General features: G+C 37.8%; 1 protein-coding gene across 1 annotated transcript in view; it reads left to right on the top strand.

The window, feature by feature from the left end:
* The window catches only part of MAN2A1 (mannosidase alpha class 2A member 1), a 132459-nt gene that overhangs the window by 22690 nt on the left and 94592 nt on the right, over positions 1-15177 (top strand). Inside the window, exons 3-4 of the mRNA XM_075138210.1 lie at positions 206-350; positions 13811-13982. Coding sequence (XP_074994311.1) covers positions 206-350; positions 13811-13982 — 317 coding nt within the window. The remainder of the gene's footprint in view (positions 1-205; positions 351-13810; positions 13983-15177) is intronic.

Here is a 15177-nt window from a genome sequence, read left to right as displayed (position 1 = left end):
TGCTCTGCTTCCTGCCACCTGTGTCTTTGGTGTCCCAGTGTGACTTGAAACTTGCTCTCATTTGTCAGTTTTCTATTCATTTGACACTTCATCTCTCCCTGGGTAATGAACAATCTGATCCATTTTTGATGAAAACAGCTTTGGTTTTTAATAGCAGAACTGTTTTTGTGAATTCATGTTTTATATTCCTTTTACCCTTTTTTAGATGTTGGATGTCTATGACATTCTTCCTTTCGATAATCCAGATGGTGGCGTTTGGAAACAAGGATTTGATATCACATACAATGAAAATGAATGGGACAGTGAACCGCTTCAAGTTTTTGTTGTGCCTCACTCACATAATGACCCAGGTAATATTTTAATTTAATTAATACAGTTAAAAATAGTAATAATAAAAGCCTCTGGGTATCTAGAGGCTTTAGAATTAAGAAATACATTGCCATTTCTGTTAAGATTTGGGGTTTTTTGAAGCATACTACTTAATACATTAGATTTAAGTCTATCAAGGCAGTTAAGCAGGTGTATAATTCAAGTGTCATTGACTTCAAGTTACACCTGTTATGATAAAAGTTGTTCATGTACTTATTTATTAACTGGAGTAGAACTTCAGTATTGATATTGGAAGGTAATATGGATTTTCTGTGTTCATCCTGCTGGTAGCCCAGTCAGTTTATTCATTGCTGCATTAAATATCACCTGTTCTTATTTTGACTTTTTGGACTGTCATAGATATTTAACCCTCAGCCTGTGCTGAAGAGATGTGCTTTTTGGAAGATGTGACAATGGCAAATCTGAGGTTTTTGACTGTAACCCTTTCTTTACTGTTTTGTGCACATCCCTGTCCCCAGTCTACAGTGGGATAATATAAGGTCTGGATTTAAACTGAAAGCTAGGTATGCTTGCATAATTTCACTTCCTCCCAAGTGGGTATTTGCTGTGTAATAAATAAAATGGGGAAGTGTCCTTTAATTTTGAAATGACTGTAAAATACACCCAAAAGCAGTGAATTATACAGCTGTAGTATACTCCTGGTACATGTACACTGACCATGAGAAGCTGGGGAAGCTGCTTATAATTGTGGAAGTCCACAATTTCAGTGATTTTAAACTTTACTACCATGTATCTCTAACAAGTTAATTTGTTGTTTGAAGTACTGCGGATTCGAGTGCACATAGTTTGAACATAAGTGACTTTTATTCACATGTATCTAGCATTTTCAAAGCAAGTGAACGCTGGAATTTGGAGGGATTGTATTATCCAGTTATGACAGCTAAAATAACGAAGTATGGGTATAGTAAAAATACTCAGAGAAAATAATCACAGTATAAACTTTGATCTGCCTCTTTGTAGAACTGTCTTTAAACCTGTGTCCATTTATTTCCTCTCTGGTTGTTGTTCTCCTGAAAACTTCCCCAGAGAGAATCTACACCTTGCACAGTCGTTTAATGAATCTGAAACCATCCTAAAGGAATGTACAGAACTTCTAATTCTCTTGGTTCTTATTAGCATGGGGTTCTTTCTGCTGAAGCTAGTAGGATCATATCCTAATTGGGGGAGGATGGTTGGCATCCTGCTAGAGGCCAGTTGCCTGGTGTCCACATGTGTCCTCCTGAGATGATTTTAGCTGGATTGAAAAAGACCGCCCGCACAGTGCAGGCTGAGGTAGCTCTATAGGAGCACGAAGCTTGGGAGCTGCAGGGGAAAGTCCTGAGGAAAGCTGAGAAGAGCTTTGCATAAAACTTTGCCAGTGTCCATTGAAGTCATGAGGTTTGGTCGGGGGTCAGTGTTCTGGCACTGATATTTATTCCCGCCCCCACCCCCCCCCCGCCCCGATGCAGTCTGTTAGTAGAAGCTAAGAGCCTGCATTTTTAAGCTTCGCATTCCCTGCCCCCTTTTCAGTAGATTACTAGAGGAGACCTTTTTTATGTCCTTGATACTAACTTTCAGACCATTTGTTTTGGTAGACTTTTCTAAACCTAACCAGTAGATCCCTTCTAATTCTGGTGCTAAGCTTGCTGTTTCATGACTCTGTCTAGGTTGATATATCAAAATGGTAGCTTCTCTCCTCTTCCTACACTACAATTTATAAAAAAATTCTTAACTGCACATCCAAGATGTTTCGGATCTTTTGGCACTGCTGTTAGAGATAGACCTCTGCCCCTTTCTCTAAAGGAGAGAGTTTTGACTCTCTATATGGGTCCCGTAAAAGAACAGTTTTCTTTTTAACATAACCACTGGTTCTTTTTCTACAGGTTCTAGTAATTTTGTTTTTATCTTTTTTTAAATTATTTTATTTTTATTTTATTTACATTGCTTCTGTAACTGTCTTCCAAAACAGAATATATTGGGCTGACTTCCTCTGTGGTGCCTGGCCTGTCTGTCAGTAGTCCATGCAGAATTGAACAGTTTCTGTTGCCATTCTGGAAGGACTCTTTGGAGCTAACCTTTAGCTTTCTGACCTCCAGCCTTCTACTTTCTTCTTCACATCTAGATTCCTGTCTTGCCTCTTATAGTCAGGCAAACAGCTGTGCTAGATTTTCACAGCCAACACCTTTTGTGTCTGTCGAACTTTGGCATTGGGTGCTTTAATCTAGTGTTTGGTTCATCCTGTGGCACCCCTTCTGCTGACCAAAAGTGGCCCACTGAGCACTTGTATTCTAAGGAATTTGAGTATTGAAGTTACTGGACCTCTTTTTGCATCAAGATTATTTTGGTAGATACTAACATTTGTCACTACAAATTACGTTCTCCTTCACTGTAAGCCAAGCAAGGCATGCAGTCTTAAGGCTGCTGTTGGCTCAGCTGGCCAATAGCAAAAGTTATCAATATCAGGTTGGAGGAGGCTTCAACAGAGCCTCCAAATTTTTAGATATGTGTCTTTTGGGACTAGCAGACTAAATAGCTGTGTATTGCTCCTATGAGAAGGATCACAAAAATAGTGGAATTGTTGGGAAGACAGACACATCTCTTAATAGCTTCGAAATTGGGATGGCAAGTTACTAAGCTCACTCAGTGAGGAATGCCTTGAGCTTTACTATATATTTGCCATGATGCTTGAAATATTATATCTTCTTTTGGAAGGTCAGAAGATAACAAGGGTTTTCACCAGGTCCAGAGAAATGGGCAATTCATCTATGTATGGTATTCTTCTCTGTCAGGTTTGGGTTTTTCGTTTGTGTTTATAAAAACCCAACCAAACAACAAAAAAACCCACCCCAAAAATCCCAAACAAACAAATAAAAAACCCCAAAGAAACACCCCCCCAACCACAAAACAAACAAAAACCAGAAGCCCCAAATAAAAAGCAACCACACCACCAAAAAAAACCAAACAAAAAAAACCACTAAGAAAACCCCAACCAAAACCCCCCACCCTCCCACCCCCTCCAAAAAAAGTTTTTGAGTCACCAAAATTATTAAACTTCTAAGACAGATAAGACATAGATACCGTTCTACAACCACAGGTAGCGTCACCAACACCTTTTCGTGTTTAACTTTTTGTGTTATCAGTCATGGAATTTCATGTACTTTCCCAGTAGGAATTTTCTACTTACCCAGGAAGTATGTTTGCAATGTGTCTGTCTATTCCTTAATTTCACATCTGAATGATGTCTCATGGTACACTTGAGAACTCCATTTAATGAAGTTTAATTTGATTCTATTTTGCCCTCTCCAGCACTGCTCTGGCCCTCTTCCAAACACGTGTGGGCCGTAACGAACTTAGTTTCAGAGATGGATTTTTACTGGCATTCAGATAGCTATCTTGGAGGGAGTCACTCATTAAATCTATAGTAAGGTATGTGTTCTTCCAGCTCTCTGGAAGAAGTCCTCTCTGTGGCTGCGCCTTCAATAATAAGGTTTGAAGAATTCTGTGAAGTTATGAGAGCTGTCTCTTTTCTTTCTGTTGCAACTTTTTTCCTGCATAGGTTATTGCTAAGGACTTGCCTGAAGTCTTAATGGTGTTGTCATTCACCTTTGATAGCTGACTTTCTTACTGGTGTTCAGTTTCAGTTCCTAAAGTCTTATTCCTTATTACCTAAGTTCTTCATGCCTGTACTATAAAATTATATCTATCCTTTCACCAGCAGCAGCTAAAATTAAGAAAACTGCATCTCATGCATACAGTCTAAGTATCTACCAGCTTGTTGAGGCTCCTCAGTTGATATCAAGTAGAGTTAAACTGAGATATAATCCTGGTAAATGTAACCCATTCTATCACCAAAGGTGATCATGTGAGACAGGTTATTGTTTGCTTTTACGAAGAGCATTATCATAGAAATCTCCTGACTTGGTACTGCTTTTGGTAAGGACATTTCTTGTGGAATTGTCTGCAGTATGGAACTGCATATTAATAAGCACTTGAGAGAAGGAAAATTTGTCTGTAACAGAGATCTGAAATCTCTTGTATAGCTAATAGTTACTTTATTCGTTTCCCACAGAGAATTAAAAGGCATGGTGCAAAGGAAATGCCTTCTGGCATAAAAGCTTAAGGCATAATGAACCTATAGTGTAACAATGCATGTGAAACTATTTACCGAGAAATGGGGTCAGTAAAGATATTACCTGCAGAAGCTTTAAATTCTCATCACATTTTATGTTTTCTCATCTGAGGCTACTTTCTCTTTAAGTTTTCATGTAACCAGTTATGCTAGTGAGAATCTGTAGCTTAAAGGCAAAGAAACTGCCTTGAAACAGAATCAGTAGGGAAAGGGGTGGTCTTAGGTTCCACGTTCTGTTTTGGGGGATGACTTGTGTGCTGATGCTCTGAAACACTGTGTTGCTAAATTCTGCTAAATCTGGGTTAACTGCTTCTGTGTGAATTCACCCAGGACCTGCAAACTTGGGGTCTCTATGCTTCTCCCTTCAGTAGCTAATATATTTACCTGTTACTGGGAAATCAGGTATGAGAATGGGTCCCTTTCACACTTCTGATCAGTGGCAAGCATAATTGTCTTTTAGTTGCTAGCAATTGATGAAGATTTGAGCATCTCAGTATCATGTCTAATTTGGGGGGACTCATCCAGTGCAGATTAATCTCAAGCCACTGAGAGATGTTTAATTTAAAAATAGCTGTGTTGTGTGAGGTTATAGTCGTCGCAGATGGGTGGCATTTCTTTCTGGAGTATATAGAGGATAACCTGCTGTGCTGGCAAAGCCCTTATGTTAGCTCTCATGTGCTTCAACAGCAGTTTCATGTGACTGCCTGAAGTGGATTAAGCAGGTGAACTCCAGAGAAGAGAACTCTGCTCAGGGACAGTGATATTGTCAACCAGCACAACTGCACTTGAAAGATGATGTTCAGATATGACCCAAGGGGTCGAAAGACACCTCTAGCATTTATTGTCCTGTTGACAGTCATGACTTTGGTAATGTCTTCTCATTAAATTATTTAAGAATTGAGACTTGTGAGCTTTGTAATATATGTGCGTACCAGATCAGAGTATTTTAGTGCTGAATGTGGTTGTTACAGGCCTAGTACAAGCATTACTTAAGTGGAATTGAAAGAGACTAAAATAGATTTTCCCTCCCCCGTCTGCCTGCCCACCCGCAATTTCTACCTAAATAAAAATGTATGTGACAGTGTATGTGCACCTTTGTCAGGCCTAAACACTACTTTTTAACACTTCATTAATTATCCATAGTATTGGTAACTTTACCTTACTAGCATGCACATTAACCCCTTTTTATTATTTAAGACAGTCTCAATTTCTCAGGTGGAAATCTGTATAGCCCTATGAAGTTAATTGCAGTGTTAAGATTAAATAAAACTTAAGAATAGAAGTTTGATGCTCTTAATACAGCGTGGAGTTTCAGGTTTGTTTTCCGTTGACCAGATCTGGATATGGTTTTCAGGTGACCACTTAGTTTTCCTGACATGTTTGGAACACAGATTATTTAGACTATTGTCTGACTGACCAAAATATAAGGCGGCTAGGATAAAGCTGAAGCAGAAAAGAAAAAATGCTAGTTGAATGACATCTGAAAACTTCACCTTTAAAAGTTTCAGACTGTAAATTGAAAGTTCACTGATTGATACATTCATGTTGTGTTTTAATAGGAAGATAAAGAAATGATCGTCACCACTGTTGTCTAGAACTTGTTTTCTTTTTTGTAAACAGCAGCAGTACATAGTGTTTTTCAAAAAAAAACCAACTGTGAAGGCTATGTAAAGACTATAAAATGTACACTGAAAGGTGAACACCTAATTTTTCTATTGTAGAGGAAAATGAGATCTAGGAATAGAACGGGAAACTGGGCAGCTCACAAGTTTTTCTTGACATGCTGAATTACAGAAACCTGAGTTTTATTCTTGGCTCACTTAATATTTCTGTGTTGCGTATGAGGTGGTAGGGGACTTTTAGGGTGAAAGTTTTTTCTTTTTCCTTTGTCTGGGGGGGGGGGGGGAAAGAAAATTCAGGGCAGTTCCACTGAAAATTGACAGGACTGTTACAGAGAACACACTTTTAATTCCTGATCAGTATAAATTTTCTTCCCATCTTAGTTATAAGGACAGTGGATTTGATATGTAGAAAGCAGAAATAGACCTTGCGTTGTGTAAGCCTAACACATAGAAAGTCTAATTATAATTTTTGAAGTACCTTATGGTTCGTGACAGATTTTGCTTTTGGTGAAATGTGCAATCATTTGAGTTTTTAGCTATGCTTGTGAAATTAAATGTGATAAAGATGGAATGATTCTTGTGGTCCATTGAGCAGAGATCTTTTACAAGTTAAAGTATGCCGTTGGACAAGTAAATACACTGTTGTACCTTTTTAATATTGGTGTCTCTTCTCCTACCTAAATGACTTAATTTCAGAGAATATTTCTGGGCAACAAGAGGCTCATCTTCTATTTATCTTCTTCTGAATCAGAATGAATGCTTCAACACAGGGATGTTCCAGGTGGCTTTCTGTCTTACTCTGGTTTATACTATGCCAAATAGAAAAATGAAAAGTAATCTTAGATTGCTTTTAGTTTTAATTTTGAGATAGCCTTACCTGAGAGAAATCATGCGTCTGAAGTTTTCTTTCACAGTCTTGGCCAATAAGTCATTCATCTTTATTGAAAAGATACTTCTTTTTGGTGAAATTAGCACTGAAGTTTTATGTCAGAAAAATCTGTAAAATATTAATTTGTATATTTGCTGTATTTAGTTTTAACATCATAGAATGATGGATGCAAGATTTCTAAATTAAACAATTGATGCATATATTCTATACCTTAAAATAAGAGAATTTTTTTTTATTGCTGAATCTAGAAAGGAGCTAATGCTAAATTCTTTCCATGTGTAATTGTACTTACTAAAATGTAATTTAAAACTTAGTTTTTGGATTTATTTCTAGTATTTGCATTATTGTCATTATTGTGTGACCGCGTATGATCAGTTAAACACATACGCCATGCTTACGTTCTCCAAAGCACTGATAAGAACTCATGGCTACGTGTCCATTAATTCTTTTCAAAATTGTTTTTAAGAAAAACTTTTACCATTGCGGCGTAACATGTTACGTGGAGCATGGATGTAATTAAGAACTAAGAAATCCTCTTTCAGCTTATGATTTTTTTTTTACTTCCTTACCCGTTAAACCAGTTAGTTAACTGTGTCTTCTTCCAGGAACTAGTTAGTTGAAAATTAAGCATAACTGTAAAAAAAATTATGTAAGTTTTTTACTAACGCAGGTGTACATTTTAAAAATCCAAGAACTGAAGTTTCACTGATTTTGTTGCAGAGAGTTTGCTTTTATTTTCTGGAAAGCTGTACAATACTAGCTGAAATTTAATGGTTTTATTTAATGCTGCCATAAAATTAATAAATTACTCAAATTTCTTAGGTTGCAAGAAGCAGCATTGATGTGTGAATTTTAGACTCGATGAAATTGATTATGATCTACTGTAAAGTAAATCAGACATACAAACTGCCCTCAAAAAATGCATTAATCTAACAAGTGATAGTATTCCAGATATTCACTAGATCTGCCTCTTCATTATAACAGATTTCATGAGAAACTAGAAAATTTTGTAAGGATAAATTCCCTCTTAAATGTTGGAGGGTGACTTATGATAGTAAGCAATTAAAAAGTCTTTTTGTTTCATTTCAACAGTTAATTTTAAATGCAAAGGCAGAAGAAATATAAATGTTGTCTGAAAAAAAAAAAAAAACAAAAACCCCAAAACCAACAGCCTTGCAGATACATGTAAGCAGTGCTCAGCCACTGTAATGATTTCATGTTTTCAAAGTTGATTTGTGATTCTTGTCATGATCAAATTGTAAAGCGCTTTTACTTAATTAGTTTACTTTTTGAATAATGCTAATATGTCAACTTCTGTTCTGATTTTGTCCTGAAACTTTGCCTGTATCTCTACAACTGTGTCTTAACTGTGCTAAGACACAAGAATACCTTTCTCTAGTGCAAAGAGCTGATAGAAGAGAAAATTGGACTGGAAAGTGTAGACAGGAATAGTAGCAAAACAGTCAATGAACTTCTTCAGGATTTTTTGCATAGCAGTGGATTGGATTGGCATTTGGACGTGATTCTTGGAATCTGGTGTCGACCCAAGAAAATTTACATTAACAAAGTGGTGGTGGTGGTGAGAAGTGAAAAAACGGACAACTGCATGATGCTGATAAATCTCTGGGGGGGGCGGTGTGTAAATCAAGTTTCCACACTTTCAAGGACAAACATGAGTGAGGCAATCAAAAGGCAAGTAGCTTAACAGTGTGTACCCTCTATTGCTATCACATGTGCTGGCAGAAAATGAAAGTAGCTGGCAAAGTCCTGAATACTTACTAAGTCAAAAATAGCATAATGACATTAGAGATAGTATTGGGTTTTTTTCTTGTTTATATTTTTATATAGACAAAGGTGCTTATGTAGATTTAAACCAGTAAATGTTATTTTGCTGATATTAGCATATTTAGTTTTGGTAATTGCAGCTTTAAACTATCGCATGTTTTCTAGGTGTAAACTGTATTTGTATTAAAAGTTTCCCGATCTAAATGCATTTTTCTTTCAACTTGGGAACAACTTCTTAGTTTGCGGATAAGCACAAAAATGAACTTGAGTAGTACTAGATTCTTACGTGATATGAAATAATAAATCTAATGTGGTAGTCTTTAGTAGTAGACTTATAGCTAGCAACTGTAAATTAATTTATTCATTGTTCTGTTCAGGTTTTGATAAATTTATAGAACTTTATGGTTCCATGTAAAGTTGGACAGCCTCTGTAAGTCATGAGGTTAAGAGCTATCAATGGCACGAAATTTAACAAGAGCAAATGCTGGATTCTGCACCTAGGACAGAAAACTCTGGACACAAGTATAAATTGGGATAGGGGTTGCTGAAGTGCAGCCCTGCAGAAAGGGATCTGGGGGTGCTGGCTGACAGCAGGCTCAACATGAGTCAGCAGTGTGCCCTGGCAGCCCAGAGGGCAAACCCCATCCTGGGGTGCACCAAACACAGCACAGCCAGCCGGTCAAAAGAGGTGATTGTCCCGCTGTATTCAGCGTTGGTGTGGCCTCACCTTGAGTGCTGTGTGCAGTTCTGGGCCCCACAATTTAAAAAGGATATTAAGCACTTGAATGCATCCAGAGCAGGGCAACAAAGCTGGCGGAAGGGCTGGAAGGCATGTCCTGTGAGGAGCGGCTGAGGACTGTGGGTTTGTCTAGTTTGAAGAAGAGGAGGCTGAGGGGCAACCTCATTGCTCTCTACAGCTTTCTGGGGAGGGGAAGTGGAGAGGGAGGAGCTGAGCTCTTCTCCCTGGGATCCAGTGGCAGGATGCATAGGAACGGTTCAAAGCTGTGCCAGGGGAGGTTTAGACTGGACATTAGGAAGCATTTCTTTACCAGGAGAGTGGTCAAACACTGGACCTGGCTTTCTAGAGAGGTGGTCAGTGTCCCATGCCTGTCAGCGGACAATGCCCTTCATAACATGCTTTTACTTTTGATCAGCTCTGGCCAGGTAGTTGGACTAGATGATTGTTGTAGGTCTCTTCCGACTGAAAATACTCTATTCTGTTCTATTCTATTCTATTTAGAAATAAATATAAATAAGTGCAAGATGCCAGGTGCATGGTAATTAAATTTCAGGGGACTTTCTGTTGGCTTGCAACTAGTTCTGTGAATACTTGTAAATATTATCTAGGACTTTATGAAGATTCAATGTGTTAACCATGTTATACCCTTTCTCTATAGCTTAATAAACTGAATATTAAAATAAAACAACCTCTAATCATAACACTGCTCTTCCTATATCATAACGTATTCTTATGCCAGCTGCTTTGTCATTTAGCTCTGTGCTTTTTTATTTAAGTTGATTTATTAAGTTTTTCAAGAGTGTTTAAGATGACTAGTTCAGTGTAAGTTTGCTTTTATTGCTGCAATATGAAAATATGCTAAAATAGTTTATTATTATGATATATTTCTGAACAGGAGAAACGTAGTATGGTTTTAGTTCATCCTCCTTTAGTTGTGTGCTAGCATGATACTATCTCGTGCAGAAGGAATTCCTGGTAAATAGCTATAAATTTGTAGTCAGCTACATGTGGATCTTTTCATGTAAATATTAGTAAAATATTTCTTTGGTTTATTGAAAAGTAAATGAAAACTGAAAAATATTAATTGGTCATGTGATCTCAATTCTTTGAGTGAAAGCTCCCATTTAAAAAAAACACTTACTGAAATAGGCAGAGATCAGAACAAATCTTGATTAAAAACAGCACAAAAGGAAAATAAATTCAGCTTATTCACCGCTTTTGTTTTCAGTTTTCATGAAACTATGGTGTAATAGTAATTTACTATCAACATTTTGTATTAAGCTGTTCCCATGCCTCTAAAGAAAGTAGGTTTTAAGTTTCGATTTTGAGCCCTCATATTAACTGTCTTGACAAAATGTATTTTCTCCTTTAAGATAGATTAGATCCTAGTGTTTTATCTGTACTTAAAAAAAACTTATGTCAGATGTGATGATTCTTCTAGATGCTAAACATCTGTTTTTTAAAAAAAAAAAGATACTGAGCTAGTACTTTTTCTCTGGAGTGTTATAGTTTTGTTTCCTCATTTGCAAAGTAAAAAAGGGAGGTTTTGGGAAATTTGTGGTGGTTTTGCTTGTTACCGAATACTTTATTAAAATTTTACCTTTAGAAAGTGAGAGTGCAACCTGAAAGTAGTGCAACCAAAGTAAGAATGCACCAGCATCTAGTGGTGATTCTGAATTACAAGATTCTTTACGTGAAATATAATTAACAATTTGATGTGAGCTGGAGAAGAATGTGCATATTCTCAAATTACATTAGCCCTGCAAGATTAATGTAATTTATTTTTTATTGTTAAAATAAAGTAGAATATATCCTTTCTGAATCAAAATTTAGACTGTCTTCAATAATAAAATGGTTTTCTTTTATTAGACTTAAAAACGATTTTTTTAGTACTAAAATTTTCTGCATTTATATAACTGCCTTGAAACAGTATTCGCTCATTCCAGAACACCCTAATCCTGTATCTTCTTATAAGCAGACTGGCATTGTGCTAGAATGTAGTGCCTCTGCAGAACAGAATTGGTAAATCGGAGTGGAATCACTAGGATCATATTTATCTGGAGTACAATCCTCACATTGTGTGGAAGCTTTCACAAAATCTTAAAATGTGGATGCATGCTGTAGGACCAATTCATAACATCATTTGCATTCGTTAGTGGTTACTCTGTTGTATATGATGCTTCCTTAAATTCAACTGCTGGGTCCCCTTAGGAAGCACTTGAATGAAAATGCTCATGCGTGACAAGAGCTTGTATGAAGAGTAGGAATACGCCACTTGTGTGTGAAGTAGCCAGGCTTGTCTGCTTCTTTTTTCTAGTTATAGGTACAGAAAAAACACATCCTTTCCAGGTTCTGGGAAGGAAGATGCATGTACTTTCTCATGCAAGGTTTTAGGGAGAGGTTAAAGAATTTAGAATCATATCATAGAACAGAATAGTTTGGGTTGGAAGGGACCTTTAAAGGTCATCTAGTCCAACGCCCCTGCAAGGAGCAGGGACATCTTCAGCTAGGTCAGGTTGCTCAGAGCCCCGTCCAACCTGACCTTGAATGTATTCAGGGATGGGGCATCTACCACCTCTCTGGGCAACCTGTTCCAGTGTTACACCACCCTCATTGTAAAACATTTCTTCCTTATATCTAGTCTAAATCTACCCTCTTCTAGTTTAAAACCATTCCCCCTTGTCGCAACAGGCCCTGCTTAAAAAGTTTGTCCCCATCTTTCTTATAAGCCCCCTTTAAGTACTGGTAGGTTGCAATAAGGTCTTCCCAAAGCCTTCTCTTCTCCAGGCTGAATAACCCCAACTCTGTCTCAGCTTTTCTTCATAGGAGAGGCGTTCCATCTCCCTGATCATTTTTGTGTCCCTTCTCTGGACCCGCTCCAACAGGTCCATGTCTTTCTTGTGCTGAGGGTTCCAAGAGCTGGATGCAGTATTCTAGGTGGGGCCTCCCCAGAGCAGAGTAGAGGGGCAGAATCACCTCCCTCGACCTGCTGGCCACGCTGCTTTTGATGCAGCCCAGGATATGGTTGGCCTTCTGGGCTGCGAGCGCACATTGTCGGTTCATGTCCAGCTTTTCATCCACCAGTACCCCCAAGTCCTTCTCAGCAGGGCTGCTCTCAATCCCTTCATCCCCCAGCCTGTATTGATACTGGAGGTTGCCTTGACCCAGGTGCAGGACTTTGCACTTGGCCTTGTTGAACCTCATGAGGTTCACAGGGGCCCACTTCTAGAGCTTGTCCAGGTCCCCCTGGATGGCATCCCATCCGTCAGCCATGTCGACCGCACCACTCAGCTTGGTGTTGTCTGCAGACTTGCTGAGGGTGCCTTCGGTCCCGCTGTTTGTTGTTGATGAAGATATTAAACAATATTGGTCCTAATACGGACCCCTATGGGATACCACTTGTCACCGGTCTCCGTCTGGACATTGAGCCATTGACCACAGCTCATGAAAGACTTCGCACCATGAGGTCTGAATATGTGTTAAAATTGCTTTTTCCCTTACTCTGCATCTCACTAATATCTTTTCTAATGAGGGGTGCAGCTACAACATATTTCTTTTCTCAGTCATTGCTAACAAACCCCTCATTCATAAATGATGCTTAACATGTGCTGCAGAGCTTGCTGCTGCTTCGTTTCTCCCCCTTTTATTTCTTTACCTTCAAGGCCTGTGGGATACCATTAGTGGCTCTTAATTTTCTCCTCAAGCAGTAGGTATAAGATGCTGCTAGTAAGGACTTTCATTCAGTTGTTTTACATTAAGTAGGGTGATGGGCTGCTTTATGACTTGAAAGAAGAGATAGGACATTGAGGAAAGGGTTGGGGGGTGTTGGGGGTGCGTGTGTTGGGAATAGGGCTTGGGCTGGGAACGTGATCTGTTAGTAGACGCTACAGTCCTCCTGATGTGAGAGATGGGGAAACTTAGTGGAAGTTATCAAGGAAGTTATCAAGGAAGATCAATTTGCAGATAAGTACATCTTCCTTTTCAACTACTTAATTTGTGCTTAAATTTAAAAAAAAAAAATACACAATTTTTTAAATCTCTTTATTCTTTTGATCAAAGCAGAAAGCCTAATATTCCATATATTTATACATTTAGGAGATAAAATTAATCTTTGTAAAAAGAAACTCCTGGAGAGTTTAGCACTTCGAACTGTCCACAGCATGTGAAGTTCAGCTTTTTAAGAAGATGTTTCACTTAACTTTTTGCAGGGAATGGGAAGAAGGCAGGTCTCTAAGACTGTTAAAGGCGACTTAAATTTCATATTTTCTTTTTCTTAGGTTGGCTGAAGACTTTTGATGATTACTTCAGAGATCAGACACAGCATATCTTAAATAATATGGTTATAAAACTGCAAGAAGACAATCGAAGGAAATTTATGTGGTCAGAGATTTCTTACTTTTCAAAATGGTGGGATGGAATAGATAGCCAAAAAAAGGATGCTGTTAAAAGGTTTGAACACTGAACTATTTCTTAACTATCTTCCATGTGGCATATTATGAGACTTTGTATATTTGACTACACTGTAAACTTGAAATTTCACTTGTTGTGATGCAGGATTGCTAGAATAATCGACTACTCAAGTTCAGAGTTTTTGGGGCTTGGTTCTTTTTTTTCCAATTACATAAGAAGAGAAGTGAAGCCAAATTACTGAGTTGCTGGAAAAGGTTGTCTAAAAGTTTCCATGTACAACCAAAAGATGTCATTCAAATTGTAATGGAGTTATGATGATAAACTTTATTTGAAGTCACCTTGAAGTATTGGCAATGGAATAAAAATAATCTTTCATACTAGCTATTTATATATGGGAGTTTTTTCTTCGTTTATAACACAATTATGAAATGAGATTTTTTGGTTTTAAATATGTGTATTTTTTATACACACGCAGCTGCTTAAATGGTAAAGTAGTACATTCTGTACACCCTTGCTGCTCTTAGTTTTTTTTAAAATCACAACTCAAATGTCATACAGAAGTAAAAGGTTTGCCTAGACATTGAGACAAGAAAGCGCGTCACTTGGATAAACTTGAAGCAAGGATCTAGTTTGGAGTTTTCGAAAAGGTTTTTGTTTTGTTTTTTTTCACTTTGCTTTAAGACAGGGTCCAACAGTTCTTAGCTCATCTCTGTGATGCCCTCCTTCTCATGCCCCCCTTTGAGATGCACGGGTTGCAGTATACATTAAGGCTGTGAGAGGCTCACAGCTGCAAAGGTTAGGTAATGCTGGAAATCTTGGGAATGACATAGAAAACTATCTGTTTAAAAATTTATGTACAATGCATGAGTATTATAGCACAGCTGTTGTTTTTTGAGATTAAAAAGATCCCTTGGAACACAATAAACAGTAAATGATAGTAACTAGGGAACTGTGCCCTTTCTTCAGCAGAATTGGGTATCTAAGACTTATAGAAGTTGCACTGGAGATCATTTTTATGTATGTTTTTCATTACTCTTATGGGCATTATCTATAATGTGACTAAGTTTTGATAAGTTTACTGTATTTCTTTCTTGAATTCATTAAACATTTATATGCTAGTGTACAATGTAAGTGCTGAAATTACATTATTTAACTGTAGGGACCACCTGATGCTGGAAGCATGATCATTATGTTCACTGATGTCTTAATAGAGAGGCTCGATCATCCTGTGATC

This window comes from Calonectris borealis, chromosome Z (assembly GCF_964195595.1).
Source record: "Calonectris borealis chromosome Z, bCalBor7.hap1.2, whole genome shotgun sequence".
Lineage (NCBI taxonomy): Eukaryota > Metazoa > Chordata > Aves > Procellariiformes > Procellariidae > Calonectris > Calonectris borealis.
The sequence above is the reverse complement of the archived record's forward strand: the minus strand, read 5'-3'. Positions and strand labels throughout refer to the sequence as shown.